Source organism: Dendrobates tinctorius, unplaced genomic scaffold (assembly GCF_039654945.1).
Source record: "Dendrobates tinctorius isolate UK_male_01 unplaced genomic scaffold, ASM3965494v1 ptg000129l, whole genome shotgun sequence".
In the NCBI taxonomy this organism is placed as follows: Eukaryota; Metazoa; Chordata; class Amphibia; order Anura; family Dendrobatidae; genus Dendrobates; species Dendrobates tinctorius.
Genome location: NW_027361797.1, coordinates 44,288,271 through 44,314,597, shown reverse-complemented (window position 1 = coordinate 44,314,597; position 26,327 = coordinate 44,288,271). Strand labels below are relative to the sequence as shown.

General features: G+C 41.0%; 1 protein-coding gene across 2 annotated transcripts; it reads right to left on the bottom strand.

The window, feature by feature from the left end:
• Nucleotides 1-3,676: 3,676 nt before the first annotated feature.
• LOC141047777 (parvalbumin beta-like) lies at nucleotides 3,677-20,946 on the bottom strand. 2 transcript variants are annotated; one of them, XM_073543065.1, is made up of 5 exons: nucleotides 20,654-20,946; nucleotides 19,652-19,719; nucleotides 14,530-14,659; nucleotides 6,998-7,107; nucleotides 3,677-3,875 (listed from the first exon to the last, which is right to left on the bottom strand). In XM_073543065.1, the coding sequence occupies exons 2-5, from the start codon at nucleotides 19,713-19,715 to the stop codon at nucleotides 3,844-3,846; spliced, it is 336 nt and encodes a 111-aa protein (XP_073399166.1). In that variant the 5' UTR covers nucleotides 19,716-19,719; nucleotides 20,654-20,946; the 3' UTR covers nucleotides 3,677-3,843. The 2 variants fall into 2 exon arrangements, with proteins under 2 accessions (XP_073399166.1, XP_073399167.1); XM_073543066.1 differs by lacking the exons at nucleotides 19,652-19,719; nucleotides 20,654-20,946 and adding an exon at nucleotides 15,582-15,666.
• Between the last annotated feature and the right edge of the window lie 5,381 nt (nucleotides 20,947-26,327).

The following is a 26,327-nucleotide window of genomic DNA, read 5'->3' as shown; positions in this document are numbered from 1 at the left end:
CCACCCTTAAGACCTCTTTTTCAGCATTCCAGTATATTTGTCCCCAATCCACTATGCCATCATTCAAGATTCACCTCCTTAAATCTCTGGTTTAGAATTATCTTTTCACCTGCTATAGGTGTTACTATTGTGCATAATACAAGAATTCAGCCTGACAATAAACGTCTTCTGGAATTTTCATATGTGTCTCTGTAAGCAGGTTCGGAAATGCTGCCGGATTAATAATCTCCAAAATCTTGTAAGGTCCAATAAATCTAGGCTTAAACTTAGGAGAAGCCACCTTCATAGCAATATTTTTTGATGATAACCACACCATATCACCAATCTTAAACTAGGGACCAATGGTCCTATGTCGATTGAAAAACCGCTGGGCCTTTTCCTGGGAGAGAGATAACTTATCCACCACTTGGTCCCAGATTTGGTGCATTCTCTCCACCACAGTGTCAACACCTGGGCAGGCAGAAGGCTCCACCTGCCCTGAAGAAAATCGAGGATGAAACCCAAAGTTACAAAAAAAAGGTGACATCAAAGTGGCAGAACTAGCTCTATTATTTAAAGCAAATTCGGCCAAGGGCAAAAATGAAACCCAATCATCCTGATCAGCGGAAATAAAACATCTCAAATACGACTCCAAGGTCTGGTTTGTTCTCTGTCTGCCCATTGGTCTGAGGGTGAAAAGCAGAGGAGAAGGACAACTGAATTCCCAGCTTGGAACAGAAAGTCCTCCAAAATCTAGACACAAACTGAACTCCTCTGTCAGATACAATGTTCTCAGGAATCCCGTGCAAGCGAACCACCTGTTGCAAAAACAGGGGCACCAACTCAGAGGAAGACGGCAACTTAGGGAGTGGTACAAGATGAACCATCTTAGAGAACCTATCACAAATCACCCAAATAACAGTCATTCTTTGAGAGACCGGCATATCAGAGATGAAATCCATTGAAATATGGGTCCATGGCCTCCTGGGGACCGGCAAAGGCATCAACAACCCACTAGAGCGAGAACAAGATTTAGACCGGGAGCAAGTCCCACAGGACTGCACAAAATTCCTGACATCATGAGACAAGGTGGGCCACCAAAAAGAGCAACTCACCAGATCTCTAGTACCAAAAATACCTGGATGACCAGCCAATGCAGAGCAATGAACTTCAGACATCACTCTCTTCTTCCACTGGTCAGGAACATACAACTTTCCACTGGGACAAAGCTCAGGTTTGTCCTCCTGGAACTCTTGCAGAGCAAGTCTCAAATCAGGCGAGATGGCAGAAAGAACTACACCTTCGCCTATGATGGTAGCAGGCTTGGTCACCACAGGAGAATCAGCAAAGAAGCTCCTAGAGAGGGCGTCTGCCTTGACATTCTTAGTTCCAGGAAGAAAAGAGACCACAAAATCAAAACGTGTAAAAAACAAGGCCCAGCTATCGCATTGCAGACCCCTGAACCTATCAACACAACTAGCAGTAGCCGTGGGGGGTTTCTACGATGCCCTAGACCCCTCGATCACAGCCGGAGAATTAAATAGCCTAAAGACAGAAAGGGGAATCTAAACTGCCCCAGAGCAGACCCCAAAGCAAAAGGCAGCCCCCACATATAATGACGGTGAAGCAAGAAGAAAGACTGAGCAAAGACGGGGCCCAAGCTAACTAGATAGGAAAGGACAGGAAGGCTGCTGTCTGCAATCCGTGAAAAACCCTATGAAAATAAGAGCCAACAGACTGACAGTGAAAAAGGCCCTGAAGACGCTAGGCTTCAAAAAGACTATGTCAGTACTCAGGAATATTCTGAAGACAGAGCAACTGGCAAAAGGAGAATCAGCTCACCCCAGCAGGGAATGGCAGAATCCAGAAAAGCAAGGCAAACAAAAACAAAACACAAATGCTAACAGGCAAAGCAGAAAACTTAGCTTTAGAGGAGCAGGAATCAGACTGGTTTCCTAGAAGTCCACAGAGAAATCACCCGCAGGGCAGAAGGGCGTCGGCAGCCTTATATCCAGTCCGTGACTCCACTCAGCCAATCATCATCATTAGGCTCAGGTGCCTGATAATCGGGCTCATTACCTTCCTTAACCAGAATAGGGAGTTCACCAGACCTCAGTGACAAAGGGGAAAATGAACTCACAACAGGGGAGCCAGCCATGGAGAGAAGTCAGGTGACGGGGCGTACTGGAAAAGTGTGGAGACTAAGAAAGGTCTGGTGACACAGACAGACTGTGACTTGAGGGCCAAAGCCCAAAGCCGATATACTGACCGCTGGGGGAGGCCTAACAAAGATATGATGCTGAATAACGCCCAAAACAGGCTGAGACGTTCCTCTCGACTTCTAGAGCAAGGTGACAATGGGTACACAGTTTTGAGGCACCTACTGAGTGACAAATGTTCAACCCCACAAGTGTGAACAGGGGGAGGGTATGTAATGCAGTAACCTCTGTAAAAGCTAGGGGGCGCTGTGTATGCATTTCAGGATGTGCTTGGTGGTGTAATTATGATGGTGAATTAGGGACTGGCATTATTGTAAATGGCCGGTATGTGTCGCAGAGGTTCTCTGTGCTGTAAGCCCAAAATGATATGGTTATGCTGGGACTTCTAGTTCCACAAGTGTTTGTGTATTACTTATAAGGGGGGCTTATAGGGTTAGTCAGGGAGTTGGGCGGGAATTGACTAACCACACATGCACCGCCCATCCATGGGGGTGGTTACAACCATATAATGTGACTGAGGTCAGGTCACATGGACAGAGTGTGTGGTTCAGGGTGCAAGGTCCTGGAAGGTCTGTGTTGGAAGATCTTTGGAAAAGGATCGGATTCCTTGAGCACTTGGTGAGACTTTGGACCTGGTGGCCTGGGTGTTGGACGAACGTCCTGAATAGCACCCGGACAGGCTACATGTGTGTGCAGAGCCTGGGATGGCCCCACACTGAGAAAGACGCTGTCCTGTAGAGGACCTTGGACTGACGAGGAGTCAGCCTGTGGAGCAGGAGCTCCTGAGAGGTAACCCCGGGTATGGGGTATGTGCATTGACAATGGTCAGTTACTGAACTGTGCGGTCACCCGGTGACTGGAGAGAGTTAGGTGTGAATAGTGAATGCTTTGTAAAGCCACATGTGATGAAATAATGGACTATGTGTAAGCTGGTGATGTGCAGCCTGGCTTACAGTGCGGTTTATGGCGCTAAAATAAAGCGTATGGACTATTTTGTCTGAAAAACCATGCCTGACTATGTTGATACGCTGCCGAGTGTCCCCCAACACACATAGCAGACTTTATGCCACAATATTCAAATTATAAATGGAATACAGAAGGGTGTATATACATTATACAGAGTATACAGCAGTGTGTGTGCATGTATATTCACATATTGCTGTATACATACAGATGCCAGGGAGTGATGGGCGTGCAGGGAGAGCTGGCAGGATTGACACACACAGAGTGACCTCTTCTGAATGCACCATGGCCCACCCGTGTGGCAATCCCCTCCCATATGTCAGTTTCCAGTGCCTGGAACTGAGGAAGACTCTGACTTGACATCACATGAAGCCAGAAGATTCTCGGCCAGAAATCGGGTGACCCGAAGAACAACTCATGTTACAGCAGTATTTGGTAAAGCAAGGTATTTAGTGAAGTGCTTATTTACTGCAGTTAGTTTTCATGAATAGAACATGTAAAGTAGTGGACAACCCTTTATATTGGTTGATATTTTAATATTTGCAAGAAGAGTTTACACACAGACATTTTATCAATTTATCAATGCCATGAGTACAGAAATGCACAGATCATTGCAAGCCATTAATAAGTTGTCTGTTAGGAGTACAATAGGGGTTAAATTCTTGTCCTCTTTTTAGTGTTGTTAATCTGATGCCTGCACCATTGCAGAGAAAGCTGAAATAGAAGAAACAGAATTGTGATTTGTATGTTTTTTACTTTCGATAAATTCATTTAATACTATTAATGAAACCTGAAAGTATGGAACAGTTTTGAAAATTAGTATTATTACCATTACATATATTGAGCATTAAAATAAGACCGCACTAAGGTGCAATCAGGATGGCAGTCTAGCATTTTCTCAGGCACATACACTTGCATTGGAAAGTTTGATTCTAGAGTGGGATCAGTATAGGACACATGTGAGCAGACCCCACCCACTTTTACTGCAGTCGTAATGTGAGTTGATTCGGAATAATTCCAAACACAAATCGGTGTTCCCATGATGTATTTGAGGGACTCTACTGGATTGCTATAACACCAGGGGGTCTGCTGTAGACCTCCATGCTTGTCAATACGGAGCTCCTGTGAAACCCTGCCTGTGGCCGAACTTCAACTGTGATTTTTGCTATATACAGCAATGCAAAGCGATTGCAGCTTAAGTACCCTAAGGGGACTAACATGTACAAAGGATATTTAAAAAAAAAATGTTTTAAAAAATGGGAAAAAAAATTCAAATCACTCTCCTTTACCTCCCATAAAAAATAAAGATAAAGAAAAGTCTGATCTATGAAAAAATAAAAATAATTAACCCGATAGGCAAACACCGTAAATGGAAAACAATCAAGAACGCCCAAATTATCTTTTCTCGATCGTTGCAATTCCACAAAAAATGTGTAACAAAAGATCAAAATGTTATATCTATCCCAAAATGGCATCAATAAAAATGACAGCTCACCCTGCAAAAAACAAGCTTTCACACAGCTTCGTAATGCAAAACACACAAGTGTTACTGGTGTCGGAAAATGGCGACACAACCCCAAAAATTATTTTTTGCAAACTTCTGATTTTTATTTTCACCACTAAAATAATAGAAACAATGGACATGTTTGGTATCGCCGTAATTGCACTGATAAGCAAAATCACATTACCAAGTCATTTTTACCACAAAATGTATGACGTAAAACCAATTTCCAAGAAAAAACATCAGAATTTCTCCCCACTTTGAATTGTTTTCCCATTTTCCAGTACACTTTGTGGAAAAGTGAATGGTGTCATTCAAAAGTACAACTTATCCAAGATTTCAAATGCCTGTGTGGACTGAAAAATAAGAGTTCTTGCTCTGAGAAGAAGGGGAGGAAAAAGTGAAAAGGCAAAAATGGAAATTTTCCCCGTCGTTAAGGGGTTAAATGTTTATATGATTTTTATACCATTAAAAAAGTTAATATTGAAAAAAAATCTTAAAACATTAATGCATTAAATTTTATCCATTTCTGAAAAAATTCACAACATATTCCCTTTAAAGGGATTGCCCTAGGAACAAAGCAATTTTTACAAAATCCATCACCTTATTGAAGTTATTTTACATTATACTGAACAGGATCATTTACACATAAATTGTTCCAAACTGAAGGCCAAACATGGAAACTTCAGACCCTAAAAACAAACTTCAAAGGCCTTTTTCCCATGATGTTTCTGATGGCACTGTGAGAGTCAGAACTTTCCCACGCTCGCTGTGATGTCAGGTCATAGGAGTTCATCTCATATGAATAATTATCCTCTCAGACAGTTGAGGAATATTGTTGTTTATTATTTTAATTATGTTACAGGAGACATTGGCTTCACTGGACTGGGCGAGGACGCGAGTATGGTTTAATTTAGATTAATTAAAGGAGTCTGTGTTATTCTTTAAATTAAAGGACTTTATTCTTGGTGTCTATTTTTATATAATATCACTATGGGAATAGTAATGGCGGCATCTCATAGACGCCTCTCCTTTACTAATCTCTGTTCTTGATGTCACCTGTCACCTGTCAATACGAAGGTGACATCAACCCCTCCAACTATCACCCCACTTGCCACTGTACCAGAGCAAGTGGGAAGAGCGAGGCTGAGTGCCAGATTTGGTGCATCCTATGGATGCGCCCTTTCTGGAGCTGCTGAGAGCTGGTATTTTTAGTCGGGGAGGGGCCAATACACATGGCTCCTTCCTAAGCTATTAATACCAGCTCACAGCAGTCTGCCTAGCCTTTGCTGGCTATTAATTATAGGGGACCCTGCGTTATTTTTTTTTTTTAGGAGTCTGCCATTTTAATAACCAGTAAAGGCTAAGTATAGAGCTATGAGCTGATATTAAGAGCATGGGAACCTCTGTGTATTACCCCTGTCCCATGCTATAAACATCATTTTTACCAGAAAATAACTTAGTATGTAAAACAATACCTGTACCGTAAGCTACACAAGCACTGTACTAATTATATGACTGACATCTCTATATCTATTCTATGTGTATAGATCCATTCTGAGGTTTTTTTTATTTTTTTCTCGCACCCATTGACTTGCATTGGCTAGTCTCATTCAAGATACGAGGACAATCCTAGCATGCCACAATTATTTTCTCAGTCCAAGTCACCTGAGAAAAAAAATTGCAGATTAGCAGTGACTCATAGGTTAACATTGGTCAGCGTGCAATCCAATTTTTTTATCTGATTGCACTCGATCCACTCACCAGAACTGTCATTCAAGGAGGAGAGCCCGCCCTGCTAGAAACCAAAAACTGAGGAAACCATAAGGAGATTGCATAGCTCTGAGCTGCTCAATAGACAATTGAGAATACTCCTTTAGTTAAAAAAAAGTCATACTACAGCTCGTCTTGAATATTCAAAATGCTCCAAGAGAAAGGAGAGTCCTCCGGAACTCCCAGAATAGTTGGCAAATCTGTCGGGCATAGCAGAAACCTCTTAAGAAGCAGAGCATCTGGAATTAATTTGGCAAAATTCAGGGGGTGGGTAACCGGCAAACATGAGATTTGGTGAGGTGCTATGCCTGGAAAATTGAGGCATGGTCACAAGAAATAAAACTAAAAATGAACACTGTGCTTCACTCTCCACAATCCTCAGAATCCTGAAAGGTCGTCCCTAAAAATTGGCAAGTGTGAATGATGTGCACTGTACAACATATGTATTTTATATAGCAAAGTTAAGTAGGTGGTACAGCGTCTATTTACAGCGAATATACTATCAATGCATTAGGCAGGAACCTAAACATGTATAAAATTTATGTAATAAAACCTTCCTTACCAGCAGGTGAAATTTTGCCCGTGTTATTAGGGTCACCAGCTTTCATGAAAGCTGCAGTCTCAGCAGGAGTCAGCTTCCTGGCATCATGTCTAAAGTTCTGCAGCAAATCTCTGAAAATAAGAACATGTGTTGTGAGTCTTAGGCTATGTTCACATGTTGTGTTTTTGCTGCGTTTTTGTTGCCTCTTGTGCATGCTGGTAAAATGTAGAGCCCCCCAAAAAACATGATGCAACGTTCTTAGGTTTTTGCAAAACCTGATACCTGAACTTTTTGCTGCATTTTTGCACTTATTGCTTTCTATGGGTGAAAAAAAGGCTTTAAAAAAACATTGCAAAAATGCTGAAAGAAGTGACATGCTGCAGTTTGCTAAAACACAGCAGTTTTCCAATTCAGTCAGGAAACAAGAAACAATGTGTGTGCAGGAGATTTCTGAAATCTCACAACTTTTGCTGGTACTGCATAATGCAGCTTAAAATTTGCACAAAAAGTGCAGCAAAAATGCAATGTGTGAACATGGCCGTAATATTTTCATATCACAATTTGGGGGTGGGGGTGGCATGGGGGGTGGGGTTAGAACAGTTAATAATTTAAGAAAGAATAGAGGTACAGAGAGATACATAAAGTGCATGTATACTAATGCCAGAAGCCTCGCCAACAAAATGGAGGAATTGGAGTTAATGTTGTTGGAACATAATTATGACATGGTGGGGATATCTGAGACATGGCTGGACGAGAGCCATGACTGGGCGGTAAATTTACAGGGCTATAGTCTGTTCAGAAATGACTGAACAAATAAGCGAGGGGGAGGCGTGTGTTTATATGTAAAATCATCCTTAAAACCCATCCTTCGTGATAATATATATGAATCTAATGAAAATGTAGAGTCCCTGTGGGTGGAGATAAGGGGAGGGGGGAAAAATAATAAATTACTGATAGGGGTTTGTTATAAGTGTCCAAAAATAATGGAAGCAACAGAGAATATCCTCATAAAGCAAATAGATGAAGCTGCGACTCAAGGAGAAGTCATTATTATGGGGGACTTCAACTACCCTGAAATACATTGGGGAACCGAAACCTGCAGTTCCAGCAAAGGTAATAGGTTTTTGACAACTATGAGAGACAATTACCTTTCACAACTGGTTCAGGACCCAACAAGAGGGGGGGCACTGCTAGACCTAATATTATCCAACAGGCCAGACCGCATATCAAATGTAAGGGTTGGGGGTCACTTGGGTAATTGTGATCACAAATTAATAAGTTTTCATGTATCCTTTAATAAGATGTGTAGTAGAGGGGTTACAAGGACACTAAACTTCAGGAAAGCAAATTTCCAACGGATGAGAGATGATCTTGGTGCAATTAACTGGGACGATATCCTGAGACATAAAAATACACAAAGAACATGGGAGACGTTTATTAGCATCCTGAATAGGACCTGTGCACAATATATACCGTATGGGAATAAACATGTTAGAAACAGGCGGAAACCACTATGGCTAAATAGAGCTGTAAGGGGCGCAATAAGAGATAAAAATAAAGCATTTAGCGAATTAAAGCAAATAGGTAGTGATGAGGCATTAAATAAATACAGAAAATTAAATAAATTCTGTAAAAAGCAAATCAAGACGGCAAAGATTGAGACGGAGAGACTCATTGCCAGAGAAAGTAAAAATAATCCCAAAATATTCTTTAACTACATAAATAGTAAGAAGCTAAAAAATGATAGTGTTGGTCCCCTTAAAAATAGTCTGGGTGAAATGGTGGATGAGGATGAGGAAAAAAACAATATGCTAAATGACTTTTTTTCAACAGTATTTACACAAGAAAATCCCATGATGGATAACGTGATCAGGGACAAAAATTCTCCGTTAAATGTCACCTGCTTAACCCAGCAGGAAGTACGGCGGCGTCTAAAAATCACTAAAATTGACAAATCCCCGGGCCCGGATGGGATACACCCCCGAGTACTGCAGGAATTAAGCACAGTCATAGATAGACCATTATTTTTAATCTTTAAAGATTCCATAATAACAGGGTCTGTACCACAGGACTGGCGTATAGCAAATGTGGTGCCAATATTTAAAAAGGGGACAAAAACTGAACTTGGAAATTATAGGCCAGTAAGTTTAACCTCAACTGTGGGTAAAATCCTGGAGGGTTTTCTAAGAGATACTATACTGGAGTATCTGGAGAAGAATAACCTTATGACCCAATATCAACATGGGTTTACAAGGGACCGTTCCTGTCAGACTAATCTGATAAGCTTTTATGAAGGGGTAAGTTCTGGACTGGACCAAGGGAATGCAGTGGACGTGGTGTACATGGACTTTTCAAAAGCTTTTGATACGGTGCCACACAAAAGGTTGATACATAAAATGAGAACAATGGGGATAGGGGAAAATATGTGTAGGTGGGTTAAGAGCTGGCTCAGGGATAGGAAACAAAGGGTGGTTATTAATGGAGCACACTCGGACTGGGTCACAGTTAGCAGTGGGGTACCACAGGGGTCAGTTTTGGGCCCGCTTCTTTTTAACATATTTATTAATGACCTTGTAGGGGGCATAGAGAGTAGAATTTCAATATTTGCAGATGACACTAAACTCTGCAGGGTAATCAATACAGAGGAGGACAATTTTATATTACGGGAGGATTTATGTAAACTAGAAGCTTGGGCTGATAAATGGCAAATGAGCTTTAATGGGGATAAATGTAAGGTCATGCACTTGGGTAGAACGAACAAGATGTATAATTATGTGCTTAATTGTAAAACACTGGGCAAAACTGTCATTGAAAAAGACCTGGGTGTATGGGTGGACGACAAACTCACATTTAGCGTCCAGTGTCAGGCAGCTGCTGCAAAGGCAAATAAAATAATGGGATGCATTAAAAGAGGCATAGATGCTCATGAGGAGAACATAATTTTACCTCTATATAAGTCACTAGTGCGACCACACTTAGAATATTGTGTACAGTTCTGGTCTCCGGTGTATAAGAAAGACATAGCTGAACTGGAGCGAGTGCAGAGAAGAGCGACCAAGGTTATTAGGGAACTAGGGGGTCTGCAATACCAAGACAGGTTATTACTAGTGTTGAGCATTCCGATACCGCAAGTATCGGGTATCGGCCGATACTTGCTGTATCGGAATTCCGATACCGACTTCCGATATTTTTTCAATATCGGAATTCGGAATCGGAAGTTCAAAGTTGATTGACGGCCTGACGTCATCATGATGCGCGGTGTGTGCGCATCATGATGCGCCATCATTTCGGGCCTTCCGGGGGTCTCTGCCGGCCTGCCGGGGGGCTGTGTGGACTGCCCGGGGTCGGTACCGGCCTGCCGGGGGGCTGTGCCGGCCTGCCGGTGGTCTGTGCACCCTGTGGGGGTCTGTACTGGCCTGCCGGGGGGCTGTGCCGGCCTGCCGGTGGTCTGTGCACCCTGTGGGGGTCTGTACCGGCCTGCCGGGGGGCTGTGCCGGCCTGCCGGGGGGCTGTGCTGATGTCCGGGGGTCTGTGCAAGCATCGTCCGATGGGACTACAAGTCCCATCTGGCGATGCCTGCTACCATGACAGTGATTGACACATTAGCCAATGATGGGACAGTAGTAGTCCCATCATCCGGCTAATGTGTTAAATGTTAAAAAAAAAAAAATACTACATACATACTACATACATACTACATGCTACATACATACTACATATATACTACATGCATGCTACATACATACTACATGCTACATACATACTACATATATACTACATGCATGCTACATACATACTACATGCTACATACATACTACATATATACTACATGCATGCTACATACATACTACATGCTACATACATACTACATATATACTACATGCATGCTACATACATACTACACATATACTACATACATACTACATACATGCTACATACATGCTACATACATACTGCATGCTACATACATACTACATACATACTACATGCATGCTACATACATACTACATACATACATACTACATGCATGCTACATACATACTACATGCATGCTACATGCATGCTACATACATACTACATGCCACATACATACCACATACATACTACATGCTACATACATACTACATATATACTACATGCATGCTACATACATACTACATGCATGCTACATGCATGCTACATACATACTACATGCTACATACATACCACATACATACCACATACATACTACATACATACTACATGCTACATACATACTACATATATACTACATGCATGCTACATACATACTACATATATACTACATGCATGCTACATACATACTGCATGCTACATGCATGCTACATACATACTACATACATACTACATGCTACATACATACCACATACATACTACATACATGCTACATGCTACATACATACTACATACATACTACATACATACTACATGCATGCTACATACATACTACATACATACTACATGCATGCTACATACATACTACATGCATGCTACATACATACTACATGCATGCTACATACATACTACATGCTACATACATACCACATACATACTACATACATGCTACATGCTACATACATACTACATATATACTACATGCATGCTACATACATACTACATATATACTACATGCATGCTACATACATACTGCATGCTACATGCATGCTACATACATACTACATACATACTACATGCTACATACATACCACATATATACTACATACATACAATACATTCATACAATACATACATAGACATACAGTACATATAACATAGAGTAACATACTTACCAATACTTGTCACATTGTTCCCCGAAGCCATTGTCTTTTCCGGAATAAATATTAACATAACAAACCACAAAAATACTCACCCACGATCCGAAGCAGTCCACGAGTGTGTCCCACGACGATCTTGGGTAGAGAACTGCAGCATCAGCTGTTGCTGCCGTTCTCTACGGGCTGCAGGAATCCAATGACGGAAGGTAGGTATCCTTCCGCACTGTATTCCTCCGACACTTAAAAAAATTTCCAACGCAGCAATGGCATAAAGTGAGACTAGGGACTTTTTTTTTTTTAAGTGGCGGAGGAATACAGTGCGGAAGGATACCTACCTTCCGTCATTGGATTCCTGCAGCCCGTAGAGAACGGCAGCATCATCTGATGCTGCAGTTCTCTACCCAAGATCGTCGTGGGACACACTCGTGGACTGCTTCGGATCGTGGGTGAGTATTTTTTGTGGTTTGTTATGTTAATATTTATTCCGGAAAAGACAATGGCTTCGGGGAACAATGTGACAAGTATTGGTAAGTATGTTACTCTATGTTATATGTACTGTATGTCTATGTATGTATTGTATGAATGTATTGTATGTATGTAGTATATATGTGGTATGTATGTAGCATGTAGTATGTATGTAGTATGTATGTAGCATGCATGTAGCATGCAGTATGTATGTAGCATGCATGTAGTATATATGTAGTATGTATGTAGCATGCATGTAGTATGTATGTGGTATGTATGTAGCATGTAGTATGTATGTAGCATGCATGTAGTATATATGTAGTATGTATGTAGTATGTAGTATGTATGTAGCATGCATGTAGCATGCAGTATGTATGTAGCATGCATGTAGTATATATGTAGTATGTATGTAGCATGCATGTAGTATGTATGTGGTATGTATGTAGCATGTAGCATGCATGTAGCATGCATGTAGCATGCATGTAGTATGCATGTAGTATGTATGTAGTATGTATGTAGTATGTATGTGGTATGTATGTAGCATGTAGTATGTATGTAGTATGTATGTAGTATGTATGTAGTATGTATGTAGCATGCACGTAGTATGTATGTAGTATGTATGTAGCATGCAGTATGTATGTAGTATGTATGTAGCATGCAGTATGTATGTAGCATGTATGTAGTATGTATGTAGTATATATGTAGTATGTATGTAGCATGTAGTATGTAGCATGCATGTAGTATGTATGTAGCATGCATGTAGTATGTATGTAGCATGTAGTATGTATGTAGCATGTAGTATGTATGTAGCATGCATGTAGTATGTATGTAGTGTTTTTTTTTTTTTTTAACATTTAACACATTAGCCGGATGATGGGACTACTACTGTCCCATCATTGGCTAATGTGTCACTGTCATGGTAGCAGGCATCGCCCGATGGGACTTGTAGTCCCATCGGACGATGCCTGCACAGACCCCCGAAGCCTGCACAGCCCCCCGGCAGGCCGGCACAGCCCACCGGAGCCTGCACAGACCACCGGCAGGCCGGCACAGCCCCCCGGCAGGCCGGCACAGACCACCGGAGCCTGCACAGACCCCCTGGCAGGCCGGCACAGCCCCCCGAAAGGCCCGTACAGACCCCAGAGAGGCTGTACAAGGCAAAAACAGGGTTTTTCTTATTCCGATACCGGAAGTCCCATAGACTTGAATGGGACTTCCGGTATCGGAATCGGCGATACCGATACTTTTTTTAAAGATCGGCCGATCCATTCCGATCCGATACTTTGAAGTATCGGACGGTATCGCTCAACTCTAGTTATTACACTTGGGGTTATTTAGTTTGGAGAATCGAAGGCTTAGGGGTGATCTTATTACAATGTATAAATATATGCGGGGACAATACCAAGACCTTTTTAATGATCTTTTTACTCTTAGACCTGTGACGGGGACAAGGGGGCATCCTCTACGTCTGGAGGAAAGAAGGTTTAAGCATACTCACAGACGCGGATTCTTTACTGTAAGAGCAGTGAGACTATGGAAATCTCTGCCATATGATGTTGTAATGAGTGATTCCTTACTAAAATTTAAGAAGGGTCTGGATGCCTTTCTTGGAAAGTATAATATTACAGGGTATATACACTAGTTACCTTAATATTGCGTTGATCCAGGGAGCTAGTCTGATTGCCGTATGTGGAGTCGGGAAGGAATTTTTTTCCCCAATGTGAAGCTTACTGTTGCCACATGGGTTTTTTTTGCCTTCCTCTGGATCAATATGTTAGGGCAAGTTAGGATAGGATATGGGTTGAACTAGATGGACTTCCATATCAAATAGACCTATTAAGAGGTATTATATTTTGAGGCCTAAACATGGCCGTTGTAGTACCGGGATGTCGTATCTCCTTCCAAGAATGTTACCCCATAATAAGCATTGTCGATTTTCTTTTCCTTTTTTGTTATTTGCTATATGCTATTTAATGCCTATTTGTGAGTTCTCTAGTTTTAAATTTTTTCCGTACCTGTACAAGGTTCTTTACTTCCATTCCCTTTCCTCCCTTCCTTCCCTTACCCTGTTTAATGACTGAAAACCAAAAAAATTATTTGAAAAGAACTAGATGGACTTCAAGTCTCCCTTCAACCTTAATAACTATGTTACTATGTTACTATGTTACAATAATTGAAGGCTCAGAATATTTGGTGCTTTATTAAAAGTTTTCGAAAATATCTGACTTATGTATGGTGCAATATAATCATCTACTTCTGATATTTTAGAATAAAGCATTCAAGCTGTATCCTTACTCAGCGTCCTCTTCCTCAATGAATCCACTTTTGTTTCTGTCCAGGAAATTGAAGATCTTGTTGACTATACCAACTTGCTTTTTAAGACCAATTGCGTTGAAGAATTCTATGGGCAGGAAGGAGTCAGAGTCTTTATAAAAAAAAAAAAAAAAAAAAAAAAAAGTAGAATTCTTAGTAATATAACTATGGTAGACTAGAATGAAATGGAATCTATCATGTTAAAAAAAGACGCTGTTAGTCTGCAGATTTGGTGTTAATCTGTAATGTAATAGCACTCTAGAGCTGAGCAGCTGCAGCACTGGAAGCCTGGGTACCAGGAGTAAATGACCTGTTTATATAGAGGCATGCACGGAGCGGCTTCAGTCACGGCTCAGTGCATAGTGGTCAGCACTGCTGAGCCGACTGACAGTCAGTGTCGGGGTGCGGTTACAGCTACTGTTCACTATGTACTGAAAGAAAAAACATCACCATCAATATGGCGCCGTCAGGTGCACCTGTGCATTCGAATCTATTGTGTTCCGATACATGCTACAGCACAAGCGCCTTCCACAGGCTCCCTTGTTGCTGCAGCCAAAAAAATCTACACTACAAAAAATGGCGCTGACGGTGGCGCTTGCACAGAAGCATCTCTTGATACGAGATAGATGCTACTACAGATCCGCCTCCGGCGCCATTTTGTTGTAGTGTAATTTTTTTTTTGACTGCAGCAAAAAAGGAGCCGATGAAAGGCGCTTGTGCAGTAGCATCTATCGGAACATGATAGATGCTAATGCACAGGCACACCTGACGGCGCCATATTGATGGTGATTTTTTTTTTTTCTTTGAAACACAGGAAGATAATAGGAAGTAACCGATAAGAGAAAGCACGCAGGTGCCGCCATTTTGATTAAGTGACATGCTTTTTTTTTCAAACACACATTAGTATATTCATTATGCAAACTAGGGAGCAGGTCAGTGAGGGATCAGTGGCCTGTCAGCAGTCTGCATTATGATTAGCTAATCAGAGCACCACATACATGAACCCCCGCCTTAGGACACGAGCAAATCATTACCTAAAAACGGAAAATAAGGAATAAAAAAGAAGCACAAGACGAATTTCATCAACAAAGGTATAATTTGATTCAATATAACGGCACTGACCTGAAAGCAAAAATCAAAATGAAAATAAATTAAAATAGGTATTATAAATACTGAGAATTGCTAAAACATTAGGAAAGAAAAAAAAAATGGCATGTAGTCTATTTTTTAAAAACAGTTAGGTACAAACTTGAAACATAAGAAATCTATCATCAAATACTACCAATATTGCAAAAAAGAGAACAAAGGAGTTACATGCTTAAATGTAACTATTTATTCATACATATAGTATAGAATACAAGATAATTCATAAAGATGGAAAGACAGTTCATAAATAACCTCGCAGTACAAGACCAATATCCACAGTGAATGGGACATCTACAGCCACATACACAATAGTCGACATATAATAGACAAATATTAAAGAGGATATCTGGGACTTTAAAAATATAAATAAATGTGCCCAAGCACTAACAGGCAGGTATTTGCTACCTACCTACCTGCACTGTGCTCAATGTAGAGTGCAGGATAAATGTGAGCTGAGACTTATTGCAATCTTTTGAAGGCAGAATTAATAAATCAATGGCATTTGAATAATTGCATTGATTATTTTTTCTTTTACTTTTTTGTAGTTTTTTTACTTACTCCCTCTGTGAGACTTTAACATATATGTCTTTGATTGCTTTTTTAATGCATTGCAATGCATTAGAACTGTTAGTTTCACACTGGTAAAACATCTGTTAGACCCTCCTTTTTAGACCTGGAAGTCATTATTTGACCCTTAGCTGCTGTGACAACAATCAGCTCACTATGATCACATTGTGGGGGTGGCAAAGAGTTGAGAGAGGGAGTCTCCTTCTCACAACCTTCTAAATGCTGCAATTTTTATTAATATCAACATTTGGAGGGTTATACAGCCAGGTGCAATTCTGCCCAGTCTGTAACACTAAGCCTTAAACTTCCTGTCCAATGTCGGGAAGGGGTTAAATTCTATAGAGAAGGGAGTAAAGGCAAAGAGACACAGGCAGAAACAGCTTTTGCCATGTAATTTGAGAGCACCATCATGTAGAGGCAAGGATGATAATTCCAGCAATGTATCACTTAGTGTTTGGTACAATTTTTTTCATAAAATTCCTGTTTTATCTGCAGCAGAATTACTTTTTTTGGGAATGTTATGCTCTGTGTAACCCCATCCAGACCACTGATTGGCAGCTTTCTGGTTATTTAGAGCATGTGGATGACATAGCAGGAGACCATGGCATGAAACAAAAACAGTCCTCTAGAGATAATCTTCTGATGATAAAACACTGATTTTATTGGAACTACAATAAGCAGCCAAGTAAGTGACAAATCACTGGAATCAGGCTCCCTGCTCCTATATCATGCTGCTCTCAGATTAGATAGCAAAAACCTGGTGACAGGTTCCCTTTTTGGCCAAAATTTTACTTTAGAAGGTTAATTATGGTTGCAGCTGTATTATGTGAGATAAAATTCAGATTGTGGACGTTCTTGTTACACACCTGTCACAGGTCTCAGTTCTGCTCCCTACACCCTAGTCTGCTCAACTTTCTTGTGGTCCACATCAGGCTTTGGTCCATTGTGTTGACCTTGCTAGGCAAATATAATGTTTCCCAAGGCGCTCGTGTGTCCTAGTATTAAGACATTCTAGCAGACTTTTAGTTTGCCTGTGCACAGTTCCTGTTCACAGTATCCAGGATGTCTCCTGGCTGCCAGAGGTTTCCAGTCCTTGAGTTACCTGGGGCTTTCAGTACCACTGCTTCTTTCTAGAGTTTCCAGAGTGCCTCCTATCTGCCTGCAGCTTCCATTGTATTTGAACTGTCTAATTACTTCGGAGTTCTGTCTTCTATCTGTTTCTGGTCTTCAATGACCTTTGCTGTGTGTCCGCCAGCGGTTTCCAGGATGTCTCCTTGCTGCCTACGGTTTCCATGTTATTTAGAACCATTACACTGAAGTTTTCTCTGCTACCTGTCTGCGGTCTACATGATGCCACCAATCTGCTTGCTGCTTCCAGATCTTCAGTCTCCTGTTTACCAGCGGACTTCAGTAATTCTGAAACTTGGGTGTGGTCTTCAGGATGTCTCCTGGCTACCTGCGGCTTTCAGTCCCCCAGTTACCTGTGTGTGTTCTGCATGCCTTACCCATCTGTTGCACCAATGCACATGGCCTGTGTGCCCACTGGGAGTTTGACTTTAGCGCATCTACTTCAACTAGTGAGCCCTTTCTTGTAACAGTTCCTCTCTAGCTTTTAGAAAAGCTGGACTAGCGTTATGTTCATGCTGTTTCTTTTCTAGGAATTTTCAGACTGAAAAGTCAACATAAAAAACACTTCAAAAGTTTTTTTCCATAATAGATTCTGATGCAGCTTTGGCATATAATTTATTTTCTTATTTTTTTATCATTCAGTGTTCAAATAAATTTTGGGCTGTTTTTCAGGCTGAAAAACTTCAAGAACTGACTTGTTGATTATAGGCTTGATTTTACATTGATATGAATAAGAAGCTTATTCAAAGACTAATTGAAGGATTTGCTTTTTTGATTGATTTTTTCTGTATTACAGTATTCGCTGCTATTTTGTGAGCAAAAAAAATGAATCCGAGTGCGAAATCCGAGAGAATCAGTGCAGGTCCTGTTCTAATCGGATTTTGAGGATCAGAATAGAATATACTCAATGTGTCTGTGTGCCGTGCAAGAAAAACTGAGAGCACACTAAGGCTGTGTGCACACGCTGCAGATTCACCTGCGGAATTTTCCGCACTGATTTAGCAAAATCCGCAGGTAAATCCGCAGGTCAAGAGACCTGCGGTTTATCTCCGGATTAGCCTGCGGTTTTCCCCTGCGGTATGACACCTCTACAATGGAGAAGGTGTGAAACCGCTGAGGATTCCGCAGAAAGAAATGACATGCTGCAAATTTGAAACCTCAGCAAATCTGCGCGGAAAAATCCACACTGTGTGCACTGCGGTTTTTGTTTTCCATAGGTAATAATGGTACTGTACACCGCAGCAGAAGCTGCTGCGGATCCGCAGGACCAAAACCGCTGAGGATCCGCAGCATGTGCACACACCCTAAACACTTCATATAGATGTGTCCATGTAGCCTTGCGGCATCACTTCAGGGTTGTTGCTTTTTTTTTATTGCAGCGCTGGACCGCTGCCACTAATCTAAGTTCCCTGCTCTTAGTTTTATATATACCAGCCGCCATCTTCATCGGTTATAGGCACCGCTCCAGTCAATCTCCAGCACTTTCTGACTTCATGGATCGCTCCAGTGTTTGCTGACTGTTTCGGAAGTCACGTCTCAATGTAAGTCTGAGAGTCAGAATGCGGCCAGAACGAGGGACTCGTAGATTTACACCGAGAGCTTGTGACCGTTACCTCTGACTCCTGGTCAGTCAGTAGACACGGTCACAAGATGACAGCGCGGGACTGGGGTGGTCCGTAAGCAGCTGACAGCAGCTACAAAGTGTAAGACTATGGTCAGGGAGCTTAGATTAGTGGCACCACTCCAGCGCTGAAATAAGAAAAGGCTGGAGTGGCGCAATAAGCTCAAATATAAATGTCACTAATAGAACCAATTTTACTCCAGGAAAATTGCATGGACAATGATGAATCAGGGCCTGTGAAAAAAACTTAGAAATGCCCACAGCTTTTCTCTATACCTAGGCACAACCTTTTCTGAAGCCTAGCTGAATAATAATCATAACAATTGGCAATTATTTACAGTATATTTTCTTTAGTTCAAATCTATTTTACTAAATTTACACAACATAAAGAAATTACAGTAAGATCAGGTTCAGACAAGTGCATGAAAAGTAAGTATTCATAAAGAATTAATATAATAAGGATGAAGATTGTGAATGGGCAATCTTCATCTGAAAAATGGAAGAGAATAGTATAATCCAACCCCTGGTGCTATCCGATTCCAACACAGGTAAATTCTGCTCATCTGACCCTTGCTTCATAAATAACCACAATAATAAACAATAAATCAAGTATAATTTCTTCACTTGGAATCTGTCACTTACCTTTTACAGCACTCAAGGCTTTATCAATAGCCTCTTTAGATAAAAAGTCTCTAATTGACGCCATTGTGCTGCAAGTATATAGAAAAAAGAAAGTTTACAATTGGAAAAACTCCAAAACTTTTTACTCTTCTGCTTCACAGATTACAGTGACTGTAACTAACAGAGAAAGGAGCAGGAAAAGCTTAGAAATGTCTTATTGTAACCCGGTGTCAGATGGTCACAATATACCAGACAATGCGCATTACAGAACACTTATGTGACACTAAAGGGGTTCTCCAGGCTCGAGAAAATCCCGCACATGCAGCCACGCGGCCGCCGACTAGCCCCTACCGCAGTTCACATATCTGCAGTCACATACAGTGACTATAAACCTCTGTCCTGAGCCTGGAAAACCCCTTTAATACATTTTTGTCCAAAAGTTAAAAGTATTACTGTAGTGACACCTTTATTACCTTACCAGAAGAATCATATACGCAAGTTTTTCAATGATAGTGGATCATTCATCTGGCAGGTCTGCCATTACTTGCCTGATAAAAGATCCTCTGGCCACGGAAAGCATAAAAATGGTATTTTTTTTTCTGATCAGCCAGTAAATATACTACTTCCATCTCACTTTTTTAAATAAAATTCTATAACATCACTTCCATTTTTTCCATAACTCATACTTCAGAATTTGCATAGAAAAGATGAAAGAGTGTTCCGTAACGGATTCAGTGATTGTGATGAATGAGAAATATTATACAGATATACACCGGCGCTACCAATAGAAAGGGAGGGCTGCTGGTGCCTAGACTGAAGCTGTGCTTGTTCTGCCAAAAAAGGGTTAAATAAGTAAATAGAGAAAGGCACCGCGCTCACAGGACGATTCAAAGATGATAACGTAAAAGTAAAAGTGAAAGTCCTGCCTTTCACACATAAGCCCGATACTCAAAGCACGCAAGAGATAAAAATCTACCACAGCAAGATACACTGATGAACGGTAAAGGACTTATACAAACTTACCCTAGCTCTGCTGAATGAAGGTGCTGTGCTGATCACAGTGAATGATCCACAGAAATGCTGGATAAGCAGGTGAGAAGCTGGGAGGATGAAGTGAATGAGCTGGCTGACTGGGGTGCAAGTAAAGAAGAGAGCTGGGCAGAGGCAGGATAGCTCCGGCCGGTAGCGTCCTGGATGCACAGCTGAGGGGGGCCGACACTGTCCTGCACTGACAGCGTGTGACGTCACAGGCTAAGGCTACGGAGCCTAGCTGGGGCCAAAAACCTATGCGTTTCAAAGCAAAGCGTGCTTCTTCATCAGAGTATCAGGCTTATGTGTGAAATGAATGAGAAATGTTAACACGAGAATTGAGGAAACTAAACTGAATTTACGTAATAAAAGATAAGAAATAAACAGTCACTCGAATAACACATAAAAGCAATAAAGTAAAATAAATACATGTGCATCGAAAACAAGCATTTTTCATACATTAGCTTGTCAAGGTAGAAGTCCGTCAGGCTGTGTGTCTCTGTATGTCCCTACCTCCCCAAGAGTTCAGTCATCTTTTATATCTTAAAGCATCCAATATATCTCAGCTAAAAGCTTTGATCTTCGGGGAGAAACCTCCTTAAATCGGTCATTTACTAACAACAAATAACCGGTCAATAATTGGTCATTTACTTTCCTTTGCTAGAAGATAACAACAAATGACCATCTGCTACACTCCCTGAAAGTAAGGATATATATCTACACACAGGTGTATATCACAAAATTAGAATATCATCAAAAAGTTCATTTATTTCAGTTCTTCAGTACAAAAAGTGAAACTCCTATATTATATAGAGTCATTACACACAGAGTGATCTATTTCACGTGTTTATTTCTGTTAATGTTGAGGATTATGGCTTACAGCCAATGAAAACCCAAAAGTCATTATCTCAGTAAATTAGAATACTTTATAACATCAGCTTGAAAAAATGATTTTAAAATCCGAAATGTTGGCCTAATGAAATGTATGATCAGTAAATGCACTCAGTACTTGGTCGGGGCTCCTTTGGCATCAACCAATACATCAAAGCGACGTGGCATGGAGGCGATCAGCCTGTGGCACTGCTGAGGGGTTATGGAAGCCCAGGTTGCTTTGATAGCAGCCTTCAGCTCGTCTGCATTGCTGGGTCTGGTGTCTCTCATCTTCCTCTTGACAATACCCCATAGATTCTCTATGGGGTTAAGGTCAGGAGAGTTTGCTGCCAATCAAGCACAGTGATACTATTGTTTGTAAACCAGGTATTGGTACGTTTGGCAGTGTGCACAGGGGCCAAATCCTGCTGTAGACTGACATTTCCATCTCCAAAAAGCTTGTTGGCAGAATGAAGCATGAAGTGCTTTAAAATGTCCTGGTAGACGGCTGCGCTGACTTTGGTTTTGATAAAACACAGTGGACCTATACCAGCATATGACATGGCTCCCCAAACCATCACTGACTGTGGAAACTTCACACTAGACCTCCAGCAGCTTGGATTATCTGTCTCTCCACTCTTCCTCCAGACTCTGGGACCTTGATTTCCAAGGTCTAGTGTGAAGTTTCCACAATCAGTGATGGTTTGGGGAGCCATGTCATCTGCTGGTGTAGGTCCACTGTGTTTTATCAAGACCAATGTCAGCGCAGCCGTCTACCAGGACATTTTAAAGCACTTCATGCTTCCTTCTGCCAACAAGCTTTTTGGAGATGGAAATTTAATTCTCCAGCAGGACTTGGCACCTGTCCACACTGCCAAAAGCACCAATATAGTTACACAAGGAACTGTCCTATTTTGAGTAACAATTATTGGCACTTCAAATCACTATACTAACCCAAATGGTCAGGACTGAAATTAACCAGCCGACCAAACAAAGAGAACTAAAGTAAAGATTAAAATAACAAATTTATTAATAAATTTTTTTAAATGATAAAAGACATAGATCATTATTGCACAAAAAATACCTGAGGGGACAAGGTAGACCGAACCCACAATAAATATCAATAAATAAATGGAGCACCAGGCAAAATAGGATTAATAAAAAACCCTAGTGCACAATAAATATTAACACCACAGTAAACTTAAAGTCATAAGTAGCCAGAAAGGGTCTAGAGGGTAAATAAGATAAAGGAAATAGTGTCTAAAGCATCTTAAAATAAATCCAAAAGAACCCTGCCTGATAAATCAAGGTTACAGGAATATTGTACATGGGATAGAAATGTATTATTCAGGTGTTGGTGCAAAACTATACCAAGAACAAAAGACAGACATTAACAAACATTCACTAGAATAATTTCTTTAACCTATGCATTCTTCAATACCCAATATGCACTGAAGCGCCCAAAAACTAAAAATGTGAAAAACTCAAAAATAGAGGTCAAATAAAATATCATCTAAATTTAGGTAGATGGACTCCTAAATATTCAGTACTGCAAAAACAAACTATTTAATGTGCACTGCAATCACATGTTAATCAAACGGCCAAGGGTTTCCTCTTTCACTCCTGCAAACAAAAGGTTAATTAGATACCCCACCCCCAATCCAACATTTAGTAAACCAAAAGGTGAAAATAGTTCCTTTTAAAACCAATGTGCAAATTGTCTCTTCAGAGAGAAAGAGAACTAGAACTCTAGTGCCACCTATTGGAAGTAGCAATCCTAAGGGTCAATATCGACTCTCTAACAAGCCTTGTCACATGACTTAGGATAAAAGCCAAATCAGAATCTCAATTTGCAGCCAGTGTGTTTCGGGGTACTGCCCCTCATCAGTGCAAAGTGTGAGGTAGAAGTCCATCAAGCTGTGTGTCTCTGTAGGTCCCTACCTACCCAAGAGTTCAGTCATCCGTTATCTCTTGGGGTGGCACTGTGGCTCAGTTAGCACTGCAGCCTTGCAGCGCTGGGGCCCTGAGTTCAAATCCCACCAAGGACAACATCTGCAAGGAATTACTTGCATACTGATAGGGAACTTAGATTGTGAGCCCCATCGGTGACAGTGCCAATGATGTCTGTAAAGCTCTGTGGAATTAATGGTGCTATACAAATGAGTAAAATAAATAAAAATAAATATCTTAAAGCATCCAATGTATCTCAGTTAAAAGCTTTGATCTACATTTTTAAATCGGTCATTTACTAACAACAAATAACCGGTCATTTACTTTCCTTTGTTAGAAGATAACAACAAATGACCTTCTGCTACCCTCCCTGAAAGTAAAGCCCCCGTTACACACTGCGATATCGCTAGCAAGTCACCGATTTTGTGACGTTGCAGCGATATTGCTAGCGATATCGCTGCATGTGATACTTACCTCCGACCGGCTTCCCTGCTGGTTATCGCTGATCGCGCGAGAAGCTCCTGGATCATTCCCCGTCGGTCACTTCCTGCGGCGCTTCCTGCTGTGACGACGAGCGACGCGAGGAGCCGGGCGGGAGGACGCAGGATCGCCACGTCTGATAGGTAAGTAGCGATCCCCGTCCCCAGTGATGTCGCTGGTGAGATCTGCCTGAGTGGCAGCTCACTAGCGACCACCTAGCGATGCACCAGCGATCCTGACTGCGTCATATCGCTAGTCGGGATCGCTGGTGCATCGCTAGGTGTAACGGTACCCTAAGGATATATATATTATATATTAAACTAATTGAAACCATAAAAATTAGTATTGACTAACTGGAGTGTTGAAACCATAAAAATAACTCTTACTACAAGGTGGCACTCAGTCTCTCGTAAAACTCTTCTTTATGCAAAGTCTTTAAAACATGGATCTGGAGAAGCGGGTTCCTTACGAACTACGGCCGTTTCGAGTTTTATGTGAGACTGAGAGACACCGACAACTTTTCTACACAAATACTCAAGACTCTCTGCAATCAGGTAGAGCACCTGTCAGCCGCGGTATCGACCAGCTGTAAGCAGTCTCCTCTGACCGTAATAGAGGTAGTTCCTTTTGGATGGTGCCGGTCTTTTTTCAGATTTCCTGGTTGTGCGCAGCAGTATACTCACCTGTCACTTGTATTCTTGATGTAGTAGATATTCTGTTATACAGACGGCTCATCGCTCTCTATATATACACCACATATAGGCAGAACACAATAAATAACAAAACAAGTGACAAAATTATTATCTGTTGAAAGAAGATTAATAGAAATACAAGCAATCTGGTTTCTGTAACCATAATTGTGAGCAAAAATGTTGAGCTTTGAAATTTATTAATCCAGTAACTAGAAGTACAATGGAACAATAGTGGGTAGATACGTACAGTAGGCATATCACTCAAGATGAACACAAAAATGTCATATATTTAACCCCTTCACCCCCAAGGGTGGTTTGCACGTTCATGACCGGGCCAATTTTTACAATTCTGACCACTGTACTTTTATGAGGTCATAACTCTGGAACGCTTCCATGGATCCCAGTGATTCTGACATTGTTTTCTCGTGACATATTGTACTTCATGTTAGTGGTAAAATTTCATTCAAATAACTTGCGTTTATTTGTGAGAAAAAAGGAAATTTGGCGAAAATTTTGAAAATTTCGCAATTTTCCAACTTTGAATTTTTATGCCCTTAAATCACAGAGATACGGCACACAAAAAACTTGATAACTAACATTTCCCACATGTTTACTTTACATCAGCACAATTTTGGAACCAAAATTTTTTTTTGTTAGGAAGTTATAAGGGTTAAAAGTTGACCAGCGATTTCTCATTTTTACAACACCATTTTATTTTTAGGACCACATCACATTTGAAGCCACTTTGAGGGGTCTATATGATAGAAAATACCCAAAAGTGACACCATTCTAAAAACTGCACCCCTTAAGGTGCTCAAAACCACATTCAAGAAGTTTATTAACCCTTTAGGTGCGTCACAGGAATTTTTTTGAATATTTAAAAAAAAATGAACATCTAACTTTTTTTCATAAAAAAAATACTTCAGGTTCAATTTTTTTTATTTTACCAAGGGTAACAGGAGAAATTGGACCCCAAAAGTTGTTGTCCAATTTGTCCTGAGTATGCTGATACCCCATATGTGGGAGAAAACTACTGTATGGGCACACGTCGGGGCTCGGAAGGGAAGTAGTGACGTTTTGGAATGCAGACTTTGATGGAATGGTCTGCTGGTGTCATGTTGCCTTTGGAGAGCCCCTAATGTACCTAAACAGTGGAAACCCCCCACAAATGACACCATTTTGTATACTAGACCCCCCAAGGAACTTATCTAGATGTGTGGTGAGCACTTTGAACCCCCCAGTGCTTCACAGAAGTTTACAATGCCCGGGCATGAAAATAAAAAAAATCGTATTTTTTCCACAAACATGATCAATTAGTCCCCAATTTTTTCATTTTCCCAAGGGTAACAGGAGAAATTGGACCCCAAAAGTTGTTGTCCAATTTGTCCTGAGTATGCTGACACCCCATATGTGGGAGAAAACTACTGTATGGACACACGTCGGGGCTCGGAAGGGAAGCAGTGACGTTTTGGAATGCAGACTTTGATGGAATGGTCTGCGGGTGTCATGTGCATTTGGAGAGCCCCTGATGTACCTAAACTATTGAAACTCCCCACAAGTGACCCCATTTTGGACACTAGACCCCCCACAGAACTTATCTAGATGTGTGGTGAGAACTTTGAACCCCCAAGTGCTTCACAGAAGTTTATAACACTCGGACGTGAAAATAAAAAAAT